At 52.8% G+C, this 22,732-nt stretch overlaps 2 protein-coding genes across 2 annotated transcripts in view; one reads left to right on the forward strand and one right to left on the reverse strand.

Moving 5' to 3' along the window:
* LOC116956711 (SLIT and NTRK-like protein 3) overlaps positions 1-18,449 on the forward strand; it is a 51,328-nt gene extending 32,879 nt beyond the window's left edge. Inside the window, exons 2-3 of the mRNA XM_032978481.2 lie at positions 7,772-8,036; positions 12,069-18,449. Coding sequence (XP_032834372.2) covers positions 7,836-8,036; positions 12,069-14,759 — 2,892 coding nt within the window. The 5' untranslated portion in view covers positions 7,772-7,835 and the 3' untranslated portion in view covers positions 14,760-18,449. The remainder of the gene's footprint in view (positions 1-7,771; positions 8,037-12,068) is intronic.
* LOC142906570 (uncharacterized) overlaps positions 1-22,732 on the reverse strand; it is a 130,744-nt gene that overhangs the window by 79,264 nt on the left and 28,748 nt on the right. The gene's annotated exons all lie outside the window — the stretch shown is intronic.

Genomic DNA, 22,732 nt, shown 5'->3' on the forward strand with positions numbered 1-22,732 from the left:
ACTGGTTCTTCACGTTCTGGAGACAAAGATTCCATTGGTTCTTCATTTTCTGCAGACGTAGATGCCACTGGTTCTTCACTTTCCGCAGATGTAGATGCCACTGGTTTCTTCATAGTCTCCAGATGTAGATTCCACTGATTCTTCATGTTCTGCAGATGTAGATGTCACTAATTCTTCACGTTCTGCAGATGTAGATGCCACTGGTTCTTCATGTTCTGCAGATGTAGATGCCAATGGTTCTTCATGTTCTGCAGATGTAGATGCCACTGGTTCTTCACGTTCTGCAGACATAGATGCTACTGGTTCTTCACGTTCTGCAGACCTAGATGCCACTGGTTCTTCACGTTCTTCAGATGTAGATGCCACTGGTTCTTCATGTTCTGCAGACGTAGATGCCACTGGTTCTTCACGTTCTTCAGATGTAGATGCCACTGGTTCTTCATGTTCTGCAGATGTAGATGCCAATGGTTCTTCATGTTCTGCAGATGTAGATACCACTGTTTCTTCACGTTCTGCAGACGTAGATGCCACTGGTTCTTCACGTTCTGCAGACATAGATGCTACTGGTTCTTCACGTTCTGCAGACGTAGATGCCACTGGTTCTACACGTTCTTCAGATGTAGATTCCACTGTTTCTTCACGTTCTGCAGACGTAGATGCCACTGATTCTTCACGTTCTGCAGACATAGATGCCACTGGTTCTTCACGTTCTGCAGACGTAGATGCCACTGGTTCTTCACATTCTTCAGATGTAGATGCCACTGGTTCTTCACGTTCTGCAGATGTAAATGCCACTGGTTTTTCACTTAAGCAGATGGAGATGCCACCGGTTCTGCATGTTCTGCAGATGTAGATGCCACTAGTTTTTCACGTTCTCCATATGTAGATGCCACTGGTTCTTCACATCCTGCAGATGTAGATGCCACTGGTTTTTCATGTTCTGCAGATGTTGAGATGCCACAGGTTCTTCACGTTCTGCAGATGTAGATGCCACTGGTTCTTCACGTTCTCCATATGTAGATGCCACTGGTTCTTCACATCCTGCAGATGTAGATGCCACTGGTTTTTCATGTTCTGCAGATGTTGAGATGCCACAGGTTCTTCACGTTCTGCAGATGTAGATGCCACTGGTTCTTCACGTTCTCCATATGTAGATGCCACTGGTTCTTCATGTTCTGCAGATGTAGATGCCACTGGTTCTTCATGTTCTGCAGATGCCACTGGTTCTTCACGTTCTGCAGATGGAGATGCCAATGGTTTTTCATGTTCTGCAGATGTAGATGCCACTGGTTCTTCACTTTCTGCAGATGTAGATGCCACTGGTTCTTCACGTTCTGTAGATAGAGATGCCAGTAGTTCTTTAGGCTCTGCAGATGTAGATGCCACTGGTTCTTCATGTTCTGCAGATGCCACTGGTTCTTCACGTTCTGCAGATGTATATGCCACTGGTTCTTCACGTTCTGTAGATGTATATGCCACTGGCTCTTCACGTTCTGCAGATGTAGATGCCACTGGTTTTTCACGTTCTCCATATGTAGATGCCACTGGTTCTTCACATCCTGCAGATGTAGATGCCACTGGTTCTTCACGTTCTGCAGATGTAGATGCCAATGGTTCTCCGACTCTCGGTCCGAACGGGCAACGGGACATGCGGACAGGCTGTCTCCCCTGATGATGCTGGTTGTTTTTTGTAATTACAGGTGAAACGTCACAGTACTTGAACTGTAAATGTAGTAGTGGGTTTACTCTCCAACACACCGGTGTGCTGTACTAGTAATGCATTGGCACGTTTAGTTAATGTGACAAACCTTTACTAATTGGCTGTATCGGGTGGTGGTGGTGGTGGATTTAACGACACGCATTCATATTCACACGATCTAACAGACAACTCTATTAGGTTTGTTCGTACAGTAAAACCTTGGATTGCGAGCATAATTTGTTCCGGAAACGTGTTTGTAATCCAAAGCACTCGTATATCAGTTGTGTGATCACGTGACACTCGGCAATACAAAGCGTGTACACGTTACACTACTCGTATTGCTAAGACCCTCACTCGTATATCAGTTGTGATCACGTGACGCTCGGCAGTACAAAGCGTGTACACGTACACTACTAGTATTGCTAAGACCCTCGCTCATATATCAGTTGTGATCACGTGACGCTCGGCAGTACAAAGCGTGTACACGTATTACTACTCGTATTGCAAGACCCTCGCTCGTTTATCAAATTAATATTTATTTAAAATGTTTGCCCGCCTTGCAAAACACTCGCAGGCCAAGTCACTCGCAATCCAAGGTTTTACTGTATCTCTGAAAGTTCACAATTGGAATGTTCTTAAGTTGAGGAGTCCCCGTATACCAAAAAAATTGCCCCTGAGAGGGACACCACCGGGCAAAAAGGAAAACCCTGGGAGAACCAAAAACCAGGGCCAGATTACGGTTCTTGTAGGCCCCAGGGCACTTCTGTTTCGTTTGGCCTTCAGTGATAACTTTCCAACAGTTGGGCACCAGCTGCCCCATGTCACTACACCAGGCAATCCTCGGTTTGCGCTCTTTGACGGCGCACCGTTCAGGGATACCGCGACGTTTGAATCGGTCCTGGGTCTCCCTCCCCTAGGTCGCCTCAGCCTCCTCAAATGCGTAGCTTAGAAACGGTGTGGACTAAACATCGTTACTCGGGAGACAAAGACGGCCGGGAGTGGTTGCTGGCAACCCACCCACCCCCTCCGTGTGCCACATTGCCGGCCTTCATAGGCGCTGCTACTCGCTAAACAGCACTGGCCCCAACAGTCTGTTACAGGCTACACGGGGGATCTTTATCTTTTGCACTCGCATGCATTAGTACTCTCGTCCAGCCGTTGGACGAGTTGTCGTAACTGCCAAACACGTTTCACGACTATTTAGTCCGTGCCCCCCCATTCGATGACGGGGTAGCGGGCGGCGCTGTGTGCCACAGATAAGCAGATTTAATTTGAAATTGTTGAGAGAGAGAGAGAAACGAAGGTAAGCCTACAAAAATATTCGGAGGCGAAAATGCCTCGGACTTTTTTCGTTCGGCTACGGTAATTATAAACGGCGTTCTTTATCGAAGTTAAAAATAATAATTTAAAAAAATGAACCGTCTCCGATCAACCGTACAAGTGATGACTCAACGAAGTGGCTTATCATTATCACCATCATCATCACGTGTGGAAATGTATAGCAGTAGCCAAACACTCTCTTAAGCGCGTGGTGACGTTGATTCTCAACGTGGAGGGGGGGGGGGGAAACATGGAGGACGCGGAGAAAATCCACGCGACCACAGGGATAATAAGCAGACTCCAAAGATACAGCAGCTCCACTCTCTCCCCTCGTCGGGGTCAGGATCTAACCCAAAACCTCCTGCATACCAGGAGAGGTAGTTAACATTTCACCACGGGGAGAGAGAGAGAGACGCAGACTCCAAATATACAGCAGCTCCACTCTCTCCCCTCGTCGGGGTCAGGATCTAACCCAAAACCTCCTGCATACCAGGAGAGGAAGTTACCATTTCACCACGGGGAGAGAGAGAGAGAGACGCAGACTCCAAATATACAGCAGCTCCACTCTCTCCCCTCATCGGGGTCAGGATCTAACCCAAAACCTCCTGCATACCAGGAGAGGAAGTTAACATTTCACCACGGGGAGAGAGAGAGAGACGCAGACTCTAAATATACAGCAGCTCCACTCTCTCCCCGCGTCGGGGTCAGGATCTAACCCAAAACCTCCTGCATACCAGGAGAGGAAGTTAACATTTCACCACGGAGAGAGAGAGAGAGACGCAGACTCCAAATATACAGCAGCTCCACTCTCTCCCCTCGTCGGGGTCAGGATCTAACCCAAAACCTCCTGCATACCAGGAGAGGAAGTTAACATTTCACCACGGGGAGAGAGAGAGAGAGACGCAGACTCCAAATATACAGCAGCTCCACTCTCTCCCCTCGTCGGGGTCAGGATCTAACCCAAAACCTCCTGCATACCAGGAGAGGAAGCTAACATTTCACCACGGGGAGAGAGAGAGAGAGAGACGCAGACTCCAAATATACAGCAGCTCCACTCTCCCCCCTCGTCGGGGTCAGGATCTAACCCAAAACCTCCTGCATGCCAGGAGAGGAAGTTAACATTTCACCACGGGGAGAGAGAGATGCAGACTCCAAAGATACATCGGCAGGCATCGTCAGGTTCGAGATCGAACCGACAGAGCTGCTGTATACCAGGTGATGTAGTTAACATCTCTGAGAGACGCAGACTCCAAATATACAGCAGCTGCAGGCATCGTCAGGGTTGGAGTAGAACCCACGACCTCCTGTAGACCATGCGAGGTAGTCAACATCTCCTAGCCACCGTGATGATGATGATGATGAGAGAGACGCAGACTCCAAATATACAGCAGCAGCAGCAGGCATCGTCAGAGTTGGGATCTAACCCACGACTTCCTGCACACCGCGCTCGCTCCTCGACAACGATGTGAAATTTTTGAGTCTCACCTTTTAAAAGACGCGACGGGGACAAATTGAAGCCGTTTCGATAAGCCAAAGGTCATGCCACCCCCACCCCCCGTCACACTCCGCCTCACCCCCCCCCCCCCCTTTCGCCCCTGCGGGAGGTAAAATTACTTAAAAGGTCAAACGTCGACTGGGATTCTGAACTCGCAATCATCCGAGCGCGATCGGAGCGCACCCGGGAACAAGTAATAAATATATAAAGATGCATCGAAGCAAACACGGAGAAGCCTCGTTTCACTCCGTAGCTCAACGATGGGCGGTTAACGGGCGAGATGTTAACTACCTCGCCTGGTATGTAGCAGGTCGGGGGTTCGATTCCAACCCTTGACGATGCCTGCAGCTGCTGTATATTTGGAGTCTGCGTGTCTCTCTCTCTCATCATCATCATCATCACGGTGGCTAGGAGATGTTAACTACACCGCCTGGTACACAGGCGGTCGGGGGTTCGATTCCAACCCCTGACTATGCCCTTGGAGCGCTGTCTTCCCGACAGTTCTGTTTCTTCACCTGAGGACGGCTGCTTGTGCTGTGGCCGAAACGTCGTGAGAATTTAATTTTATTATGTTTTATTTTTATTATTTCCCTTCTACGTGACTTTACCGAAGAACCAAGAAGATCTATGGGAGCCTTCGACATTGAAGTCTATGGGAGCCTTCGACATTGAAGTCTATGGGAGATTTCAACATTGAAGTCTATGGGAGCCTTCAACATTGAAGTCTATGGGAGCCTTTAACATTGACGTCTATGGGAGCCTTTAACATTGAAGTCTATGGGAGACTTCAACGTTGAAGTCTATGGGAGCCTTCGACATTGACGTCTATGGGAGCCTTCGACATTGACGTCTATGGGAGCCTTCGACATTGAAGTCTATGGGAGCCTTCGACATTGAAGTCTATGGGAGCCTTCGACATTGAAGTCTAGGGGAAGTCTATGGGAGCCTTCGACATTGACGTCTATGGGAGCCTTCGACATTGAAGTCTATGGGAGCCTTCGACATTGAAGTCTATGGGAGCCTTCGACATTGAAGTCTATGGGAGCCTTCGACATTGAAGTCTATGGGATCCTTCAACATTGAAATCTATGGGAGCCTTCAACATTGAAGCCTATGGGAGCCTTCAACATTGAAGCCTATGGGAGCCTTAAACATTGAAGTCTATGGGAGCCTTTAACATTGAAGTCTATGGGAGCCTTTAACATTGAAGTCTATGGGAGCCTTTAACATTGAAGTCTATGGGAGCCTTTAACGTTGACGTCTATGGGAGCCTTTAACGTTGAAGTCTATGGGAGACTTCAACGTTGAAGTCTATGGGAGCCTTCAACATTGAAGTCTATGGGAGCTTTTAACACTGAAGTCTATGGGAGCCTTTAACATTGAAGTCTATGGGAGCCTTTAACGTTGACGTCTATGGGAGCCTTTAACGTTGAAGTCTATGGGAGACTTCAACGTTGAAGTCTATGGGAGCCTTCAACATTGAACTCTATGGGAGCCTTCAACATTGAAGTCTATGGAAGCCTTCAACATTGAAGTCTATGGGAGCCTTCAACATTGAAGTCTATGGGAGCCTTCAACATTGAAGTCTATGGGAGCCTTAAACATTGAAGTCTATGGGAGCCTTTAACATTGAAGGCTATGGGAGCCTTTAACATTGAAGTCTATGGGAGCCTTTAACATTGAAGTCTATGGGAGCCTTTAACATTGAAGTATATGGGAGCCTTTAACATTGAAGTCTATGGGAGCCTTTAACATTGAAGTCTATGGGAGCCTTCAACATTGAAGCCTATGGGAGCCTTCAACATTAAAGTCTATGGGAGCTTTCAACATTAAAGTCTATGGGAGCCTTCAACATTGAAGTCTATGGGAGCCTTCAACATTGAAGTCTATGGGATCTTTCAACATTAAAGTCTATGGAAGCCTTCAACATTGAAGTCTATGGGAGCCTTTAACATTGAAGTCTATGGGACCCTTCGACATTGAAGTCTATGGGAGCCTTCAACATTGACGTCTATGGGAGCCTTCAACATTGAAGTCTATGGGAGCCTTCAACATTGACGTCTATGGGAGCCTTCAACATTGAAGTCTATGGGAGCCTTTAATATTTAACTCCTTGTGATAGCCAGGGCTGCTTTGAAAAAAATATCTACGTAGCAGCTAAGTAGTGGGCCGTTACCTGGTAAAATATAAAATATAGTTTACAGTTCAATAATAAGTACGGCATATTGTCAGATTAACATGAACCATTGTAACTTAAATTACTACATTACCCCCCCCCCGGCCCCGGCATCACCACCTCTGACCTTTGCACCACATCGGCTCACAAAGTTTAATATTCTTTGGGTCTTTCGGTAAAGTCACGTCGGTAGGTTCAAAGAAAACAACAACAAAAAGCTACGACGTTTCGATCGCAACACAAAGTGGTAGCCTTCCTAAAGACGACCGCTTTGTGTTTACCGAAGGACCCAAAGAATATGAATTCCTGCAGTGAAAGCTTTAAGTCAAGATCATACGCACAGTAAAACCTTGGATTGCGAGCACAATTCGTTCCTTGATACGTGTTTGTAATCCAAAGCACTAAGTACATCAAAGCACTCGAATATATTAAGACTACCGGCGCTGTGGCACACGAGGGGGTGGGTGGCTACCAGCACCACGCCCGGCCACCTTTGTCACACACGCCACCCACACACTGACACACACCACACACACACACTACACACACACCACACACACTACACTCGCACTGACACACTACACTCACACTACACACACGCCACACACACCACACTATACTCACACACTACACTCACACCACACACACACGCCACCCACTCACTGGCACACACCACACACGACACACTATACTCACACACTACACACACACACTACACTAGCCACACACTACACTTACACCACACACTACAAACACTACGCACACACACTACACACACACCACACACACTACACTCACACCACACACACTACTCACACCACACACAACACACTACGCACACTACACACACACTACACACACACCGCACACACATTACACACACACTACACTCACACTACACACACGCCACACACACACACTACACACACACCACATTGTTTCGTGGCAGGTTTGACGACGCAACATTGGCAGATTTTTGCGGTAGCTTTGAAGGTATCGTCATCATCATCGTCGTCGTTGTCATTTACCGACTAAAAAGTGAAATGTTAATTATCGATCGCCCACCGCTGTCCCGTTGCAGCGCTGCCCACGTGAGGCTGTGAGCGGAGGGCGGCGGCGGCGGTGGGGGGGGGGCAGCGGGTACCATGGGGGCCCCGGCCGCTCTGCCGCCCTTCGTGGCCCTCCGCCTCCTCCTGCTGCTGCTGCTGCTGGCACTGCCACGGTGGGCAGATGCCAACGCCGGCGTTGTCGACGACGGCGGCGCCGTCACAGGCAGCTTGGGCATTGCCGTCGCAGAGTCCTGCCCAGCTGTGTGCAGCTGCGAGGAGAGGGAGTCGCTCCTGCAGGTTGGTGCGGTGTTGAGTCTACGGTGCGGTGTTGAGTCTACGGTGCGGTGTGTTGAGTCAATGGTGCGGTGTTGAGTCTACGGTGCAGTGCTGAGTCTATGGTGAAGTGTTGAGTCTATGGTGCAGTGTTGAGTCTATGGGCAGTGTTGAGTCTATGGTGCAGTGTTGAGTCTATGAGGCGGTGTTGAGTCTATGGGGCGGTGTTGAGTCTATGGGGCGGTGTTGAGTCTATGGGGCGGTGTTGAGTCTATGGGCAGTGTTGAGTCTATGGTGCAGTGTTGAGTCTATGGGGCGGTGTTGAGTCTATGGGGCGGTGTTGAGTCTATGGGCAGTGTTGAGTCTATGGTGCAGTGTTGAGTCTATGGTGCAGTGTTGAGTCTATGGTGCAGTGTTGAGTCTATGGTGCAGTGTTGAGTCTATGGTGCAGTGTTGAGTCTATGGTGCAGTGTTGAGACTACGGGCAGTGTTGAGTCTATGGTGCAGTGTTGAGTTTATGGGGCGGTGTTGAGTCTGTGGTGCAGTGTTGAGTCTATGGTGCAGTGTTGAGACTACGGGCAGTGATGAGTCTATGGTGCAGTGTTGAGTTTATGGGGCGGTGTTGAGTCTGTGGTGCAGTGTTGAGTCTATGGGCCGGTGTTGAGTCTATGGGCAGTGTTGAGTCTATGGTGCAGTGTTGAGTCTATGGGGCGATGTTGAGTCTATGGTGCAGTATTGAGTCTATGGGCAGTGTTGAGTCTATGGTGCAGTGTTGAGTCTATGGTGCAGTGTTGAGTCTATGGTGCAGTGTTGAGTCTATGGGCTGTGTTGAGTCTATGGTGCAGTGTTGAGTCTATGGTGCAGTGTTGAGTCTATGGTGCAGTGTTGAGTCTATGGGCAGTGTTGAGTCTATCGTGCAGTGTTGAGTCTATGGTGCAGTGTTGAGTCTATGGTGCAGTGTTGAGTCTATGGTGCAGTGTTGAGTCGATGGGGCAGTGTTGAGTCTATGGGCAGTGTTGAGTCTATGGTGCAATGTTGAGTCTATGGTGCAGTGTTGAGTCTATGGTGCAGTGTTGAGTCTATGGTGCAGTGTTGAGTCTATGGTGCAGTGCTGAGTCTATAGTGCAGTGTTAAGCCTATGGGCAGTGTTGAGTCGATGGTGCAGTGTTGAGTCTATGGGCAGTGTTGAGTTGATGGGCAGTGTTGAGTCTATGGTGCAGTGTTGAGTCTATGGTGCAGTGTTGAGTCTATGGGCAGTGTTGAGTCTATGGTGCAGTGTTGAGTCTATGGTGCAGTGTTGAGTCTATGGTGCAGTGTTGAGGTGATGGGCAGTGTTGAGTCTATGGGCAGTGTTGAGTCTATGGGCAGTGTTGAGTCTGTGGTGCAGTGTTGAGTCGATGGGCAGTGTTGAGTTGATGGGCAGTGTTGAGTCTATGGTGCAGTGTTGTATGTATGTTGAACTTCTTTCGCATCGTACGTAGCCAACCGTGCAATCCGAGGTGCTGCGACTGTGTGTGTGGTCACAATGGGGAGCGGTGGTGGCCACCTGCCACACCTCTCGTGCGTCACAGTGCCGGTAGCCTTCCTAGTCGCGGCTCGCTAAAAGCGCTTGCCCCTGCAGTCTGTTCAGACTCTATGGTGGAGGAGGGGATCTTTGTGAGCGAGTGGGTCGATGGGTTAGTGGGTTACTAAGTGAGTGGGTGATTGAGCGAGTGGGTGAGTGAGTGGGCGGGTGAGTGAATGAGTGAGTGGGTGAGTGAGTGGGTGGGCGGGTGAGTGAGTGAGTGAGTGGGCGGGTGAGTGAGTGGGCGGGTGAGTGGGTGAGTGAGTGGGCGGGTGAGTGAGTGGGTGAGTGAGTGAGTGGGCGGGTGAGTGAGTGAGTGAATGGATGAGTGAGTGGGCGGGTGAGTGAGTAAGTGGGCAGGTGAGTGAGTTGTTTATTAAGTGAGTGGGTGAGTGAGTGGGTGAGTGAGTGAGTGGGTGAGTGAGTGGGTGAGTGAGTAAGTGGGTGAGTGAGTGCGCGGTGCTGCCCTTCGTTAGGTACTGCTCCTCACTAACACCACTTGCCCCTGCAGTCTGTTAAGAGGCGACACGAGGCGGGGAGGGTACGGGGGGGAATTTTTGTCTTTGGCGACAGCTCTTTGGGAGCGAACATTGCCCACGGCGAGCTCCGTTCACACGGCCCAGAGCCCCGGAAAAAATTATAATCAGCGCGCTAACGACGTGCGGCGCCCCCTAATTATTAGCATGCAGCCATGGACACCTCATTAAGAGTGAGAATACAAATTGGCCGACACCGTCAGCCTCCACGACATCCTCGCACGGATAGCGGGAGGTGGGAGGAGCCGAGGGGGTGGGGCGAAGAGAATTCCAGAATACGGTTGAGTGCGAGATTCAGCAACATTCAACGTTCCTCGGTTTAAGGCGAACATTTTTTTGGTTTATTTTACAAGGTGTTAAGCCCCCCCCCCCCCCATCACTGAGTTGCTACGAATTTATTTCTCACGAGGAAATGCGGCTATCACAAGAGATAGCGGCTCAACAAAGTGAGTGAGTGGGTGAGTGAGTGAGTGAGTGGGTGAGTGCGTGAGTGAGTGGATGGGTGAGTGGGTGGGTGAGTGGGTGAGCGAGTGGGTGAGTGGGTGACTGAGTGAGTGGGTGAGTGGGTGAGTGAGTGGGCGAGTGAGTGAGCGGGTGAGTGAGCGGGTGAGTGAGTAGGTGAGTGAGTGGGTGAGTGAGTGAGTGAGTGGGCGAATGGGTGAGCGAGTGGGTGAGCGGAAATTTCTCGCAGCCGAATACTCTCAACGCACGATGCAAAATGCGCAGGGGGAAAAAAAACGGAGGAACCTGAAGAGAAATCCACGCGCCCGCCGGGACAGAAAGACAGACCCCAAATATACAGCAGGTGTTCTCGGGTCAGGATCGAACCCACAACCGCTTGTACACCAGGCGAGGTAGTTAACATCAAAACTAAAACTATTTTGTATTTTACCAGGTAAGACCCACCACGGAGCTACGACCTGGCTATTACACATGATAGCTCAAGGGAGAGGATGATGTGACGTTAATACTGGTAGGAAACGTAGTGGACTGGAAGCCCAACCCGGGATTAATTCACAGGAGGCAGGGGATTAATTGTGTATGTCTGTGGATGTCTGTCCACGTGTATCCGGAAACCCGGCTAAAATGGGAGGGGTGGGGCTGGGTGGAGAGGGGAGGGTGGGGAGGGGCTGGGTGGAGAGGGGAGGGGGGGGAGGGGCGGGTGGGGCTGGTCACCCCGTGGTGCCCCCCTTATACAACTCAATGTTTAACCTACTCACGCCGGCTTGTGCCCGCCCTCACAGTCGGGCGTATTGTGCGGAATACACCACGTGGTGCCGCCGTTGTTGAGCCTGGCCATTGACTGAGCAGCAACCCAACGTTCCTACCAGCTCCCTCCCTCCGCAGGAGAATGTGTTTCTAAATGTCGAGGGGAAAAACCGGAGGACCCGGAGAAAAATCCACGCTACCACGGGAAGAGACACACGCAAACTCCAAATATACATCAGCAGGCGTATTCAGGGTTGGGCTCAAACCCACGACCTCCTGTGTATCAGGCGAGGTCGTTAACATCTCCTAACCACCGTGATGATGATGATGAGAGAGAGAGAAGTAAACTTCAAATAAGGAGCAGGTGTCAGGGTTGGGATCGAACCTACGGCCTGCTGCATTACCAGGCGAGGTAGTTAACATCTCCTAGCCACCGTGATGATGATGATGATGAGAGAGAGAAGCCCCTTTAACAGAGTTGAAGAGTAAACCTCCTGGAGGGATGCGTAAATCGCTGGAACTTGGCGGGGGAGTTCGCAGAACAACGGACAGCCACCACCGTCATATTGGACAAGCAAATTCGCCGGAGCTTGTCAAGAAATCGCTTCGCTTGACGAGCAATCGCCTTGGGAACTTGACGCTCGACCTCCTGGGCGGTTCGATGCGGAACGTAAGAGGGCCACATTGTCGTTGCGACTTCAATGAACAAAGATTCCCCTCCGATACCCCCCCCCACCCCACGCACAGGTCGACTGCGACAACCGCGGCCTGCAGCACGTGTCGCAGCTGCGCCCGCAACAGCAGCCGCAGCAGCCGCAGGAGCAGCAGGAGCCACAGCCCACCCGACCGTACCAGCTGCACCTGCATGGCAACTCGATCGGCACGCTGGCCGCCGGCGACTTCCACTGCTGCCCGGGCGCCGTCGCCCTCGACCTGGCCAACAACGGCCTGCTGGAGGTCGCGGGCGGCGCCTTCGAGGGCATGGCCCGCCTGCGCCGCCTCCGCCTCCACGGCAACAAGCTGGAGGCCCTCCGCAACGGCACGTTCGCCGGTGCCGAGGGCCTCGACTACTTGCAGGCCGACTACAACCTCCTGCGGCGGGTGGAGGCGGCGGCCTTCCGGGGCCTCGCCCGCCTCCGGGTGCTCATCCTCAACGACAACCTCCTGCGGCGGCTGCCCGCGGGCGTCTTCCGCGGCGTGCCCCTGCGCCACCTCGACCTGCGGGGCAACCGCCTCAAGGCGCTGGCCTACGGGGGACTCCTGGAGCACCTGCGCGGCGTCGCCGAGATCCGGCTCGAGGAGAACCCCTGGGAGTGCTCGTGCGGCCTGTGGGCCCTCAAGGAGTGGCTCGAGGTGCTGGCCGCGGGGCCGCCGCCGCCCCCGCCGCCGCTCGTCGGCGAGGCGGTGTGCGAGTCGCCCTTCCGGCTGCATGGCAAGGGCCTGATGGAGCTGTCGCGCCGAGACGTCTGCGCGGGCGGCGACGACGGCGGCGGCGACGACGACGACGACGAAGGGGGCGACGACGAAGGGCCACGGCCGCGCCCCACCCCGGCCGGCGCGGCCAAGCCGCGCCTCTCCGTCACCACCACCACCATGCCGGCGCCGGCATCGTTCGCCGGCAAGCCGCACCCCAAGCCGCCGAAGCCCACGGCGGCGTACGATCGCGGGAAGGGCGCGGGCGACCGCAACGCGTCGCTGTTGCTGGCGGCGGCCGCCGCCGTCACCGCCACCAACATGGGCCCCATGGCGGCGGTGGCGGGAGGGGCGGCGGCGGCGGGGGGGGGCGGCCACCGCCAGGCCAAGCCGCCGGCTCCGACGAGCTGTCCCAGCGTGTGCTCGTGCGCGGTGCACGCGGCCGACGGGGGGCTCGCCGTCGACTGCCAGGGCCGTGGCATCGAGCGCGTCTCGGCCCTGCGGCCCCGCCCGCTGGGGCCCCGGAGGCTCTCGCTGCGCGCCAACAGCATCCGCGAGGTGCTCGCCCACGACTTCCGCGACCTCGGCACCCTCGAGCTCCTCCACCTGGGCGCCAACCGGATTTCGGCCGTCCGCGACGGCGCCTTCCTGGGCCTGTCGCGCCTGCGGCGGCTCCACCTCGACGGCAACGCCCTGCGCAGCCTCTCGGCGGGCGCCTTCGCCGGCCTCGGCGCCCTTCAGTTCCTCTACCTGGAGTCCAACGCCATCGTGGAGGTGCACGCCGGCGCGTTCGCCGCCACCGCCGCCCTGCAGCTCCTCTTCCTCAACCGCAACCGCCTGCGCCGCCTGCCGGCGGGCCTCCTCGCCGCCGCCACCGGCGTGACGAGGCTCAACCTGCGCGGCAACCGCCTGCGCGGGCTGCCCGCCGACGGCCTCCTGGCCCCGCTCGGCGCCTCTGCGGTGCAGGTGGACCTGCGGGACAACCCGTGGGAGTGCGACTGCGCCGCCGAGCCCCTGCGCCGCTGGCTCGCCTCCCTGAGCACGGGCATCATGCAGGGCGCCGTCGCGTGCGCGGGCCCCCCGGCGCTAGCCCACCGCGACCTGCGCTCCGTGCCACTCGACGAGCTGTGCGCCGGCGATCGCCCCGCCGAGGAGGCCGCTTCGACGGCCGGCACGGCCGCGGCCCCGCCGCCCGCCGCCCTCCCTCCGACACCGGCGCCGGCGCACGGCTCCCTCGGCGTGCCGCTCTCCGTGCTCATCTTGGGCCTGCTCGCCGCTCTCGTCACCGCCGTGGCGCTGCTCGCGGCCCTCTTGCGGCGCCGCGGGGCGGCCTCCCGCCCGCCGGCGGCCGACGCCGTCGCCGGCCGCGCCGACGCCGGCGTGGTGTCGGCGGCGTTCGACTACGGCCGCTACGAGGCGAAGGCGGCAGAGGCGGCCGCGCAGGCGGCCGAGGCCAAGGGGGCATCCGCGCTGGGGCAGAATCGGCGGCGGGGTGGCGGCGGCGGCGGCCCCTCCATTTACACGGTGCCGCTGCGCGCCGGCGACCCCGACCGCCAGTACCGTCAGGTGCCGCTCGGCGAAGGGAGCGCAGCCGGCCCGGCTTGGGCGCCGCACGAGCACAGCCGCTGCCCCGGCGCGCCGGCCCTGCGGTACTACACGCTGGACCACCGCCGGCGTCGGCGGCGGCAGCAGTACGACGGCGCCGGATGTGGTGCGGCCGACGCGTCGTACCTCGGCGGCCAGGCCGCCGGCAGGGCCCCTCACGCCAGCTTCCAGTTCCGCAGCCTCAGCAGGCTGGGCCGGTTGCAGCAGCAGCAGCGGCAGCGGCAGCAGCAGCAGCAGCAGCCAAACTACGACTTGGGCAAACGCCCGTCGCAGGCGGCGCATCCGTCGGTGCCGCTGGGGTTCCGAGCGGAGGGTGCGGTGCACGCCGCCGGCGAGTGCCTGGAGCTGAACGCGAGGCTGCGTGCCGAGCCCGACTACCTGCACGTGCTGGAGAGGCAGTCTCCATACGAACAGTTCTAACGCAGGGCACCAATCGCTGACGCTGGCCGACTTGCGGGGGGTGGGGGGGGGGGGGAGGGGGCGGGACCGTACGCGCAACGCCGCGACTGATCACCGGAGGAGGAGGCCTGAACGTGCGTTGAAGGTCGGGCTACGGAAATGCTCGCCATGCCCGCCCGCCCTCTGTTGTTCTCCTGACGTTTTTGATCGCCGGAGGAGGAGGGAGGAAGGAAGGAAGGTCTGGGTTGAATGCGAGTTAATAGTCGGACTGCCAATATGTGCGGGATACACTCCCGCCCTCTGCTGTTCTTACGTTTTCAATCGCCGGAGGAAGAAGGTTTTGGCTGAACATGCGTTGAATGTCGAGCTGCTGATATGCTCGGGATACGCACCCGCCCACCCGAACCCGCCCACCCGAACCCGCCCTCTGTTCTTACGACGTTTTTGATCGCCGGAAGGAGGAGGAGGAAGCAAGGTCTGGGCTGACTGTCCGTTGAAGGTCGGCTTGCGGATACGCTCGGGATACCCGCCCGCCCGCCCGCCCGCCCACGTGCCGTTCTTACGAAGTTTTTGAAAAATAGTCTGAAGCCGTGAAACCGCCACGCATCTCTCGACGGACACTGCCATTTGTATGCACGGAGCATTTTTTACAGCCATAACAGCCGGAGGCGCAAAGCACCGTAGTAGGTTGGAAATGCGTGAACACCAAGTAAAAACGCGCTCATCCGCACCCACGCACGCGTTCACCTTAACATTGAGGAATTATTTACCTTTACGTATAGGAATCATTTGCTTGTCTGCATTGCCCTTCCCCCTCTCGCGTATTAGCCTGCCCTCAATAGTAGCGACGGTAGTCCTAGGACCCTCTAATTTGGCTCTACGATGGTAACGAAAATTATTCTTAGGAAATAAAAAATTGCCCTCTTGTTTACTCGGCACTAACGTTACCCCTTGGTTCTGCGACCAGAAGAGACTTCTTAGCTAGGCCGCGGGCACGCGCAGGGTGTAACAACAACAACAACATAAAACTTTTTTTGTTTTTGTACTACACGCAATTACATTTTCCCCGCGTGACGCGGACGCCTCTCGCGAACGGAAGCGGCGTGGACGTTCGCACGTGCCGAGTTAGTTACGAGGAATTGTACGATTGATGCACTGTGGTCGCCGTCTTCTACTAATCGAACGTTCGGCCGCGAGACCGGGAAATAAACGTATTTTAAAACCGCCGCGGCCGCTCGTCCACTCGCCGCGTGTGCGCGAGCGCTTTCCCCGAAGTTCAAGGCAGCGGGGTTTAAGAGGAGGTGCTGAGTAAAATGAGGGTAACTTATTACTGCCCGATTTAAAGCTTTCGTGACTGCAAGGATTCATCTTCTTTGCTTCTTTCGGTAAAGTCACGTAGAATGAGAATACAATAATAAATTGATAAAATAAACACAATAAAATTCTCACGACGTTTCGGCCACAACACAAGCGCTGGAGCGCTGTCCTCCAGACAGTCTCGTCCCTTCACCTGATGAAGGCCGCTTGTGTTGTGGCCGAAACTGTGAGAATTTTATTGTGTTATTTTATTTTATCAATTTATTATTGTATTCTCATTCTACGTGACTTTACCGAAAGAACCAAAAAAGATTATTACTGCCCGTTAAAAAAAAAGACTTGTTCACGTCAATGCTGCAGGGCATCATTCAAACACCATTAACTTTTTTTTTTAATATATTCTTTGGTCCTTTCGGTAAAGTCACGTAGATAGAAAAATTATAAAATGATTTTTTATAAAAACCACGACGTTACGATCGCAACAGAAGCAACCGTCCTCATCCAAATCTATAAACGTAGACGTAAATATCAACCCGAGAAGATGGATACAAATTGAGCAATCATTGGAAGGATGTTATATTAACCAGGTAAAAACCTTAACCGTTTATGGTTGTTCCATCATATCTGCCGGGTACTCGTCTATTTTTCCGAGTTAATATCCCCCCCCCCCGCATCCCCAGCGTTTGGTATTGTTACTACATTGGCATTGTTGCTGCATCGGCATTGTTGCTACATTGGCATTGTTGCTACATTGGCACTGTTGCTTCATTGGCATTGTTGCTACATTGGCATTGTTGTTGTATTGGCATTGTTGTTGTATTGGCATTGTTGCTACATTGGCATTGTTGCTTCATTGGCATTGTTGCTACATTGGCAGTGTTACTACATTGACATTGTTGCTGCATTGGCATTGTTGCTACATTGTTGCTGCATTGCCATTGTTGCTACATTGGCATTGTTGCTACATTGGCATTGTTGCTACATTGGCATTGTTGCTTCATTGGCATTGTTGCTGCATTGGCATTGTTGCTACATTGGCATTGTTGCTACATTGGCATTGTTGCGGCATTGGCATTTCTATATTTAAAGCTTTCGTGACTGCAAGGATTCATACTCTTTGGTTCTATTCGGTAAAGTCACCACGTAGGTAAAAAATAAAATGACAAAAATCACGACGTTTCGGCCACAACACAAGTGGCCTTCATCAGGTGAAGGGACCAGTACCTTGTTCACCAAGGTCCCAGTACCTGATACCATTGAAATAATTGAAAATTTGGTCCAACATGGACTAGACCCCGATACACCTGCACTGGTTAGGCACTGCCTCAACAATACCTACTTTACTTGGAATGGCTCCTTCTACAAACAAAATGAGGGACCCCCATGGGATCCCCCTTGTCACCAGTGATAGCCAATATTTTCATGGAGAAATCTGAATCAGACGCCATCCAGACTTCCACTCTCAGACCTTCCCTGTGGAAGAGATATGTAGACGACACTTTCGTCATTTGGCCACATGACCCCCCGGCTTTGAACCTTTTCCTAGACCACATTAATTCCAGACACCCCGCCATCACATTCACCATGGAAGTGGAGAAAGATGGCAAGCTGCCATTCTTGGTTGTTCTGTTTGAGAGGAGACCTGATGGCTCATTGGGACATTCTGTCTACAGGAAACCCACCCACACAGATTCCTACTTGAAACCTGATTCCCACCACCACCCGACGCAAAATAATTCTCTCATCAAAACGTTATACCACAGGGCTCATTGCATTTCGGACCAACACCACCTGACCAGTGAATTAAAACATGTACATCTGGCCCTAAAAAGGAATGGATACTCTGACCGTCCCATCCGCCAAGCTGTTTCTCCCTCCATACAGAAACAACCACTTGATACTCCGATCAAAACCATCACGCTACCATATATAGCAGGCGTTACTAAAAAGATCTCCAAAATTCCAAACAAACACAAGATCCTGGTCCGGTTCAACACAGTACACAAAATCCGTGACCTGATCCCTTCTGTGAAGGATGTCATTCCTGACTTACAGTACCCCGGAGTTTACAAATTGATCTGCACCAGTGGTGACTGCTATATCGGGGAGACGAAACAACATGTCTCTGACCGAATTCGCAAGCACAAATCAGATTTGAAACACGGCAGAACAAATTCTTCTGCCGTAGCTGATCACTGTTACAACACTGTGGGTGATCACGATATAGTTTTCTCCGATACCAAGGTTCTTTGCAAACCCACGGGTTTTTATCAGAGATTTGTTCACGAGGCAATTAAGATTTACAAACACAAGACACAATTTCAACCGAGAGGATGGTTTCAAATTAAGCAACCATTGGAAAGATGTTCTGAATTAAACCAAACATTAAACTAATTTTCAATGGTACAGTATATTTTTTCAAGTAGTGGTATCCCAAACTTTCGCAGCTGCTTAAATTCCCTTTTCACACCATCAATAGGTAAACTCCCCCCTCCCCTCCCCTCCCCCCCTCGCAGACCTGCACATGTTCACCCCCTCTACACCGTTCATCATGCTAAGTCCGCCAATTAAATGCTAATTGTTATGCTAATTACTTTGCCAAGGCGCTCTGTTTCCTCTCACACAGCTTAAAGGTCGCGGTCTGAGCTTGGCTGTGTTCACTCCAGCGCTGTCCTCTAGACACTCTGGTCCCTTCACCTGATGAAGGCCACTTGTGTTGTGGCCGAAACGGCGCGATTTTTGTTGTTTTATTTTTTTACCTACATGACTTTACCGAATAGAACCAAAGAGTATGCATTGGCATTGTTGCTGCATTGGCACTCGTGCACTGCCCGTGCTTCTGGTGTTCTTGATACACTTGGGCTACGCCCATCTCCAAACCCTGATAAACAGTTTGCCGTTAGAGGCTGACCCCTTTGCCTGATGACAACCGCTTGTGACGCGATCGAAACGTCGCGATTTGTTTCATTGTATTTCTAACCACGTGACTTTAGCGAAATAACCAAAGAGTAGAGCTACTGCAGCCAAAGGCAGAGCCACAGCAGCCACAGGTTTCGATGCCTATCACAAATGACAGCTCAAAGAAGTGACTGATGATATTATTATTATCATCATCATCCAAATATACCAGGGAAGGCCCACTGAGCCATGAAGCTCTTTCGAAAGAAGTGACCTGACCCATGTGATGATGGCTTATCACCATCATCACATGGCAATGTATAGCAGCAGCCAAATAGTTTACATCGAAACTAAAAGTTATTTTATTTAACCAGACAAGATGAGAGAGAGAGAGAGAATAGCAAACTCAAAATATACAGCAGCAGCAGGCATCGTCAGGGTTGGGATCGAACTCACAACCTCCTGTGTACCAGGCGAGGTAGTTAACATCTCATCGCCACCGTGACGAAGAGAGTGAGAGAGACGCAAACTCCAAATATACAGCAGCAGCAGGCATCGTCAGGGTCGGGATAGAACCCACAATCTCCTGTATACCAGGCGAGGTAGTTAACATCTCATCGCCACCGTGATGATGAGTGAGAGAGAGAGAGACTCCAAATATACAGCAGCAGGCATCGTCAGGGTTGGGATTAAACTCAACCTCCAGTATACCAGGTGAGGTAGTTAACATCTCATCACCACCGTGACGAAGACAGTGAGAGAGACGTAAACTCCAAATATACAGCAGCAGGCATCGTCAGGGTCGGGATAGAACCCACGACCTGCTGCATACCAGACGAGGTAGTTAACATCTCGCCCGTTAACCGCCCATTGTTGAGCTACAGAGTTAAATGAGGCTGTTCCGTCTTTGCTCCAGTGCATCTTTATATATTTATTTATTATTTGTTGTCCCCCCCGCACCTCCGATAAGTGCGGTTGGCTACGTACGGTGGCGACAGACGTTCAACAAACACAAAAGACAAAGATCCCCCATATAGCCTCAACAGACTGTTGGGTCTAAGTGCTGTTAGCGAGCACCTATGAAGGCCGGCACTGCACACGAGGGGGTGGGTGGCCAGCACCACGCCGGGCCGCCTTTGTCTCCCAAGTGGCGATGTTTACTACATACCGCACCAGGTACTCATTTGAGGCCGAGTCGACCTATGGGAGGCCCGGGACCGGTTCAGATAATCGTCACTGGTGTTGGCCGTGAGCGGGAAATCAAACTCGGGTCGCCAGGTTCGTAGTTGCAGCGTAGCGCTAACCGCTACACCACCACTCTCCATAAATACACACACACCCACCGTATCGTACACACACACACTTGCTTTTATATCGGTAAATGATGATGATTAGGGCGGACGAAAGTCAACCGAGCGTGACGATGATGACGTCTGCCCCGGCTAAAGGCCGAGGTGCAATTTAACGAAATGTGAATGAAGGCGTGGGGCCGAGATAATTTAGCGACGTTATTAGGAGGCTGCAATTGCACCGAGGAAGGCCCACAGCTGCACGTGAATGGGATACGTCAATAAAATAGATTTGCTTGCAAGGTTCGCCGAGTGGCTGACCTAAGAATATTATCATATTCCGGGGAGGGGAATTTTAGTGAGCGAGGAGTTAGAAACATTCAGGCCACCGCACTTAAGAGGATGCCCAATTGATATTCACCGACTCAGACTTAACTAAGTCAATGGCACAGTTTTGAGTCTATGGGAAGTGTTGTACGAGCGCATGTATGTTGCACTTCTTTCGCACCGTATGAAGCCAACCATGCTAATTCAGGTGCGGAGTGTTGAGTCGATGGACAGTGTTGAGTCGATGGTGCAGTGTTGAGTCTACGGTGCAATGTTGAGTCTACGGTGCAGTGTTGTGTTTATGGTGCAGTGCTGAGTCTATGGTGCAGTGCTGAGTCTATGGGCAGTGTTGAGTCTATGGGCAGTGTTGAGTCTATGGTACAGTGTTGAGTCTATGGTGCACTGTTGAGTCTGTGGCACAGTGCTGAGTCTATGGTGCAGTGTTGAGTCTATGGTGCAGTGTTGAGTCTGTGGTGCAGTGTTGAGTCTGTGGTGCAGTGTTGAGTCTGTGGTGCAGTGCTGAGTCTATGGTGCAGTGTTGAGTCTGTGGTGCAGTGTTGAGTCTGTGGTGCAGTGTTGAGTCTGTGGTGCAGTGCTGAGTCTATGGTGCAGTGCTGAGTCTATGGTGCAGTGTTGAGTCTATGGCGCAGTGTTGAGTCTATGGTGCAGTGCTGAGTCTATGGTGCAGTGTTGAGTCTATGGTGCAGTGTTGAGTCTACTGTGCAGTGTTGAGTCTACGGTGCAGTGTTGAGTCTATCGTGCAGTGTTGTGTTTATGGTGCAGTGCTGAGTCTATGGTGCAGTGCTGAGTCTATGGGCAGTGTTGAGTCTATGGTGCAGTGTTGAGTCTATGGGCAGTGTTGAGTCTATGGTACAGTGTTGAGTCTATGGTGCACTGTTGAGTCTGTGGCACAGTGCTGAGTCCATGGTGCAGTGTTGAGTCTATGTTGCAGTGTTGAGTCTGTGGTGCAGTGTTGAGTCTGTGGTGCAGTGTTGAGTCTGTGGTGCAGTGCTGAGTCTATGGTGCAGTGCTGAGTCTATGGGCAGTGTTGAGTCTATGGTGCAGTGTTGAGTCTATGGCGCAGTGTTGAGTCTATGGTGCAGTGCTGAGTCTATGGTGCAGTGTTGAGTCTACTGTGCAGTGTTGAGTCTGGGGCGCAGTGCTGAGTCTATGGGCGCCTTTGTCCCCCAGTGGCGATGTTTACAACACACCACAACCAGGTACTCATTGAAGGAGACCGAGCCAACCTAGCGGAGGAGGCCCTGCACCGGTCCAGATAATCGCTATCAGCGGTGTCGGTGGCCGTGAGCGGGAAATCGAACTTGTGTCTCTGCCGGGTTCGCAACGCAGCGCCGACCACTATGCTACGGCTAACCCCCCAAAACAAAGGCCCCCCGTGTAGCCTGTAACAAGCTGTTGGGGCAAGTGCAGCTCAAAATGAAGGGTCTGGAATCGAACGCACGACCTCTTGCATGCCAGGTGAGGTAGCAAACATCTCCCAGCCACCGTGATGAAGAGAGTGAGAGAGACACAGACTCCAAACATGCAGCAGCAGCAGGCGTCGTCAGGGTCGGGGTAGAACCCACGATCTCCTGTATACCAGGCGAGGTAGTCAACATATCCTAGCCACCGTGATGATGATGAGAGAGAGAGACGCAGACTCCAAATATATAGCAGTAGGCATCGTCAGGGTCGGGATAGAACCCACCATCTCCTGTATACCAGGCGAGGTAGTCAACATATCCTAGCCACCGTGACGATGATGAGAGAGAGATGCAGACTCCAAATATACAGCAGTAGGCATCGTCAGGGTCTGGATAGAACCCACGATCTCCTGTAGACCAGGCGAGGTAGTCAACATCTCCCAGCCACCGTGGCGCCCCTTATTTAAGCTGGCACGGAGAGCGGCGCGTCTTGTCGTCAAAGGTTTCCGTGACCCGGCGGCATGGTGCGGAGAGCAGGAGGAGCAGAGCCACTCGCGAGCCAAATGCAAAGCGGTCACTGGGGAGGGCCCGAGAGCAGACAAACACCGAACAATGAAAAGAACCTCCCCCCCCCCCTTACTCCTCCCCCCCCCCCTTCCTCTCCAACCGTAGAAACGGCAACTTGCCGAGGCCGTCAAACGCTCGCCCTTTCGCACAAGCCTCAGAGATGGTTTGTGTG

Source organism: Petromyzon marinus, chromosome 67 (genome assembly GCF_048934315.1).
Source record: "Petromyzon marinus isolate PM22_M1 ecotype Great Lakes invasive population chromosome 67, UKy_Petmar_22M1.pri1.0, whole genome shotgun sequence".
Classification (NCBI taxonomy): domain Eukaryota; kingdom Metazoa; phylum Chordata; class Hyperoartia; order Petromyzontiformes; family Petromyzontidae; genus Petromyzon; species Petromyzon marinus.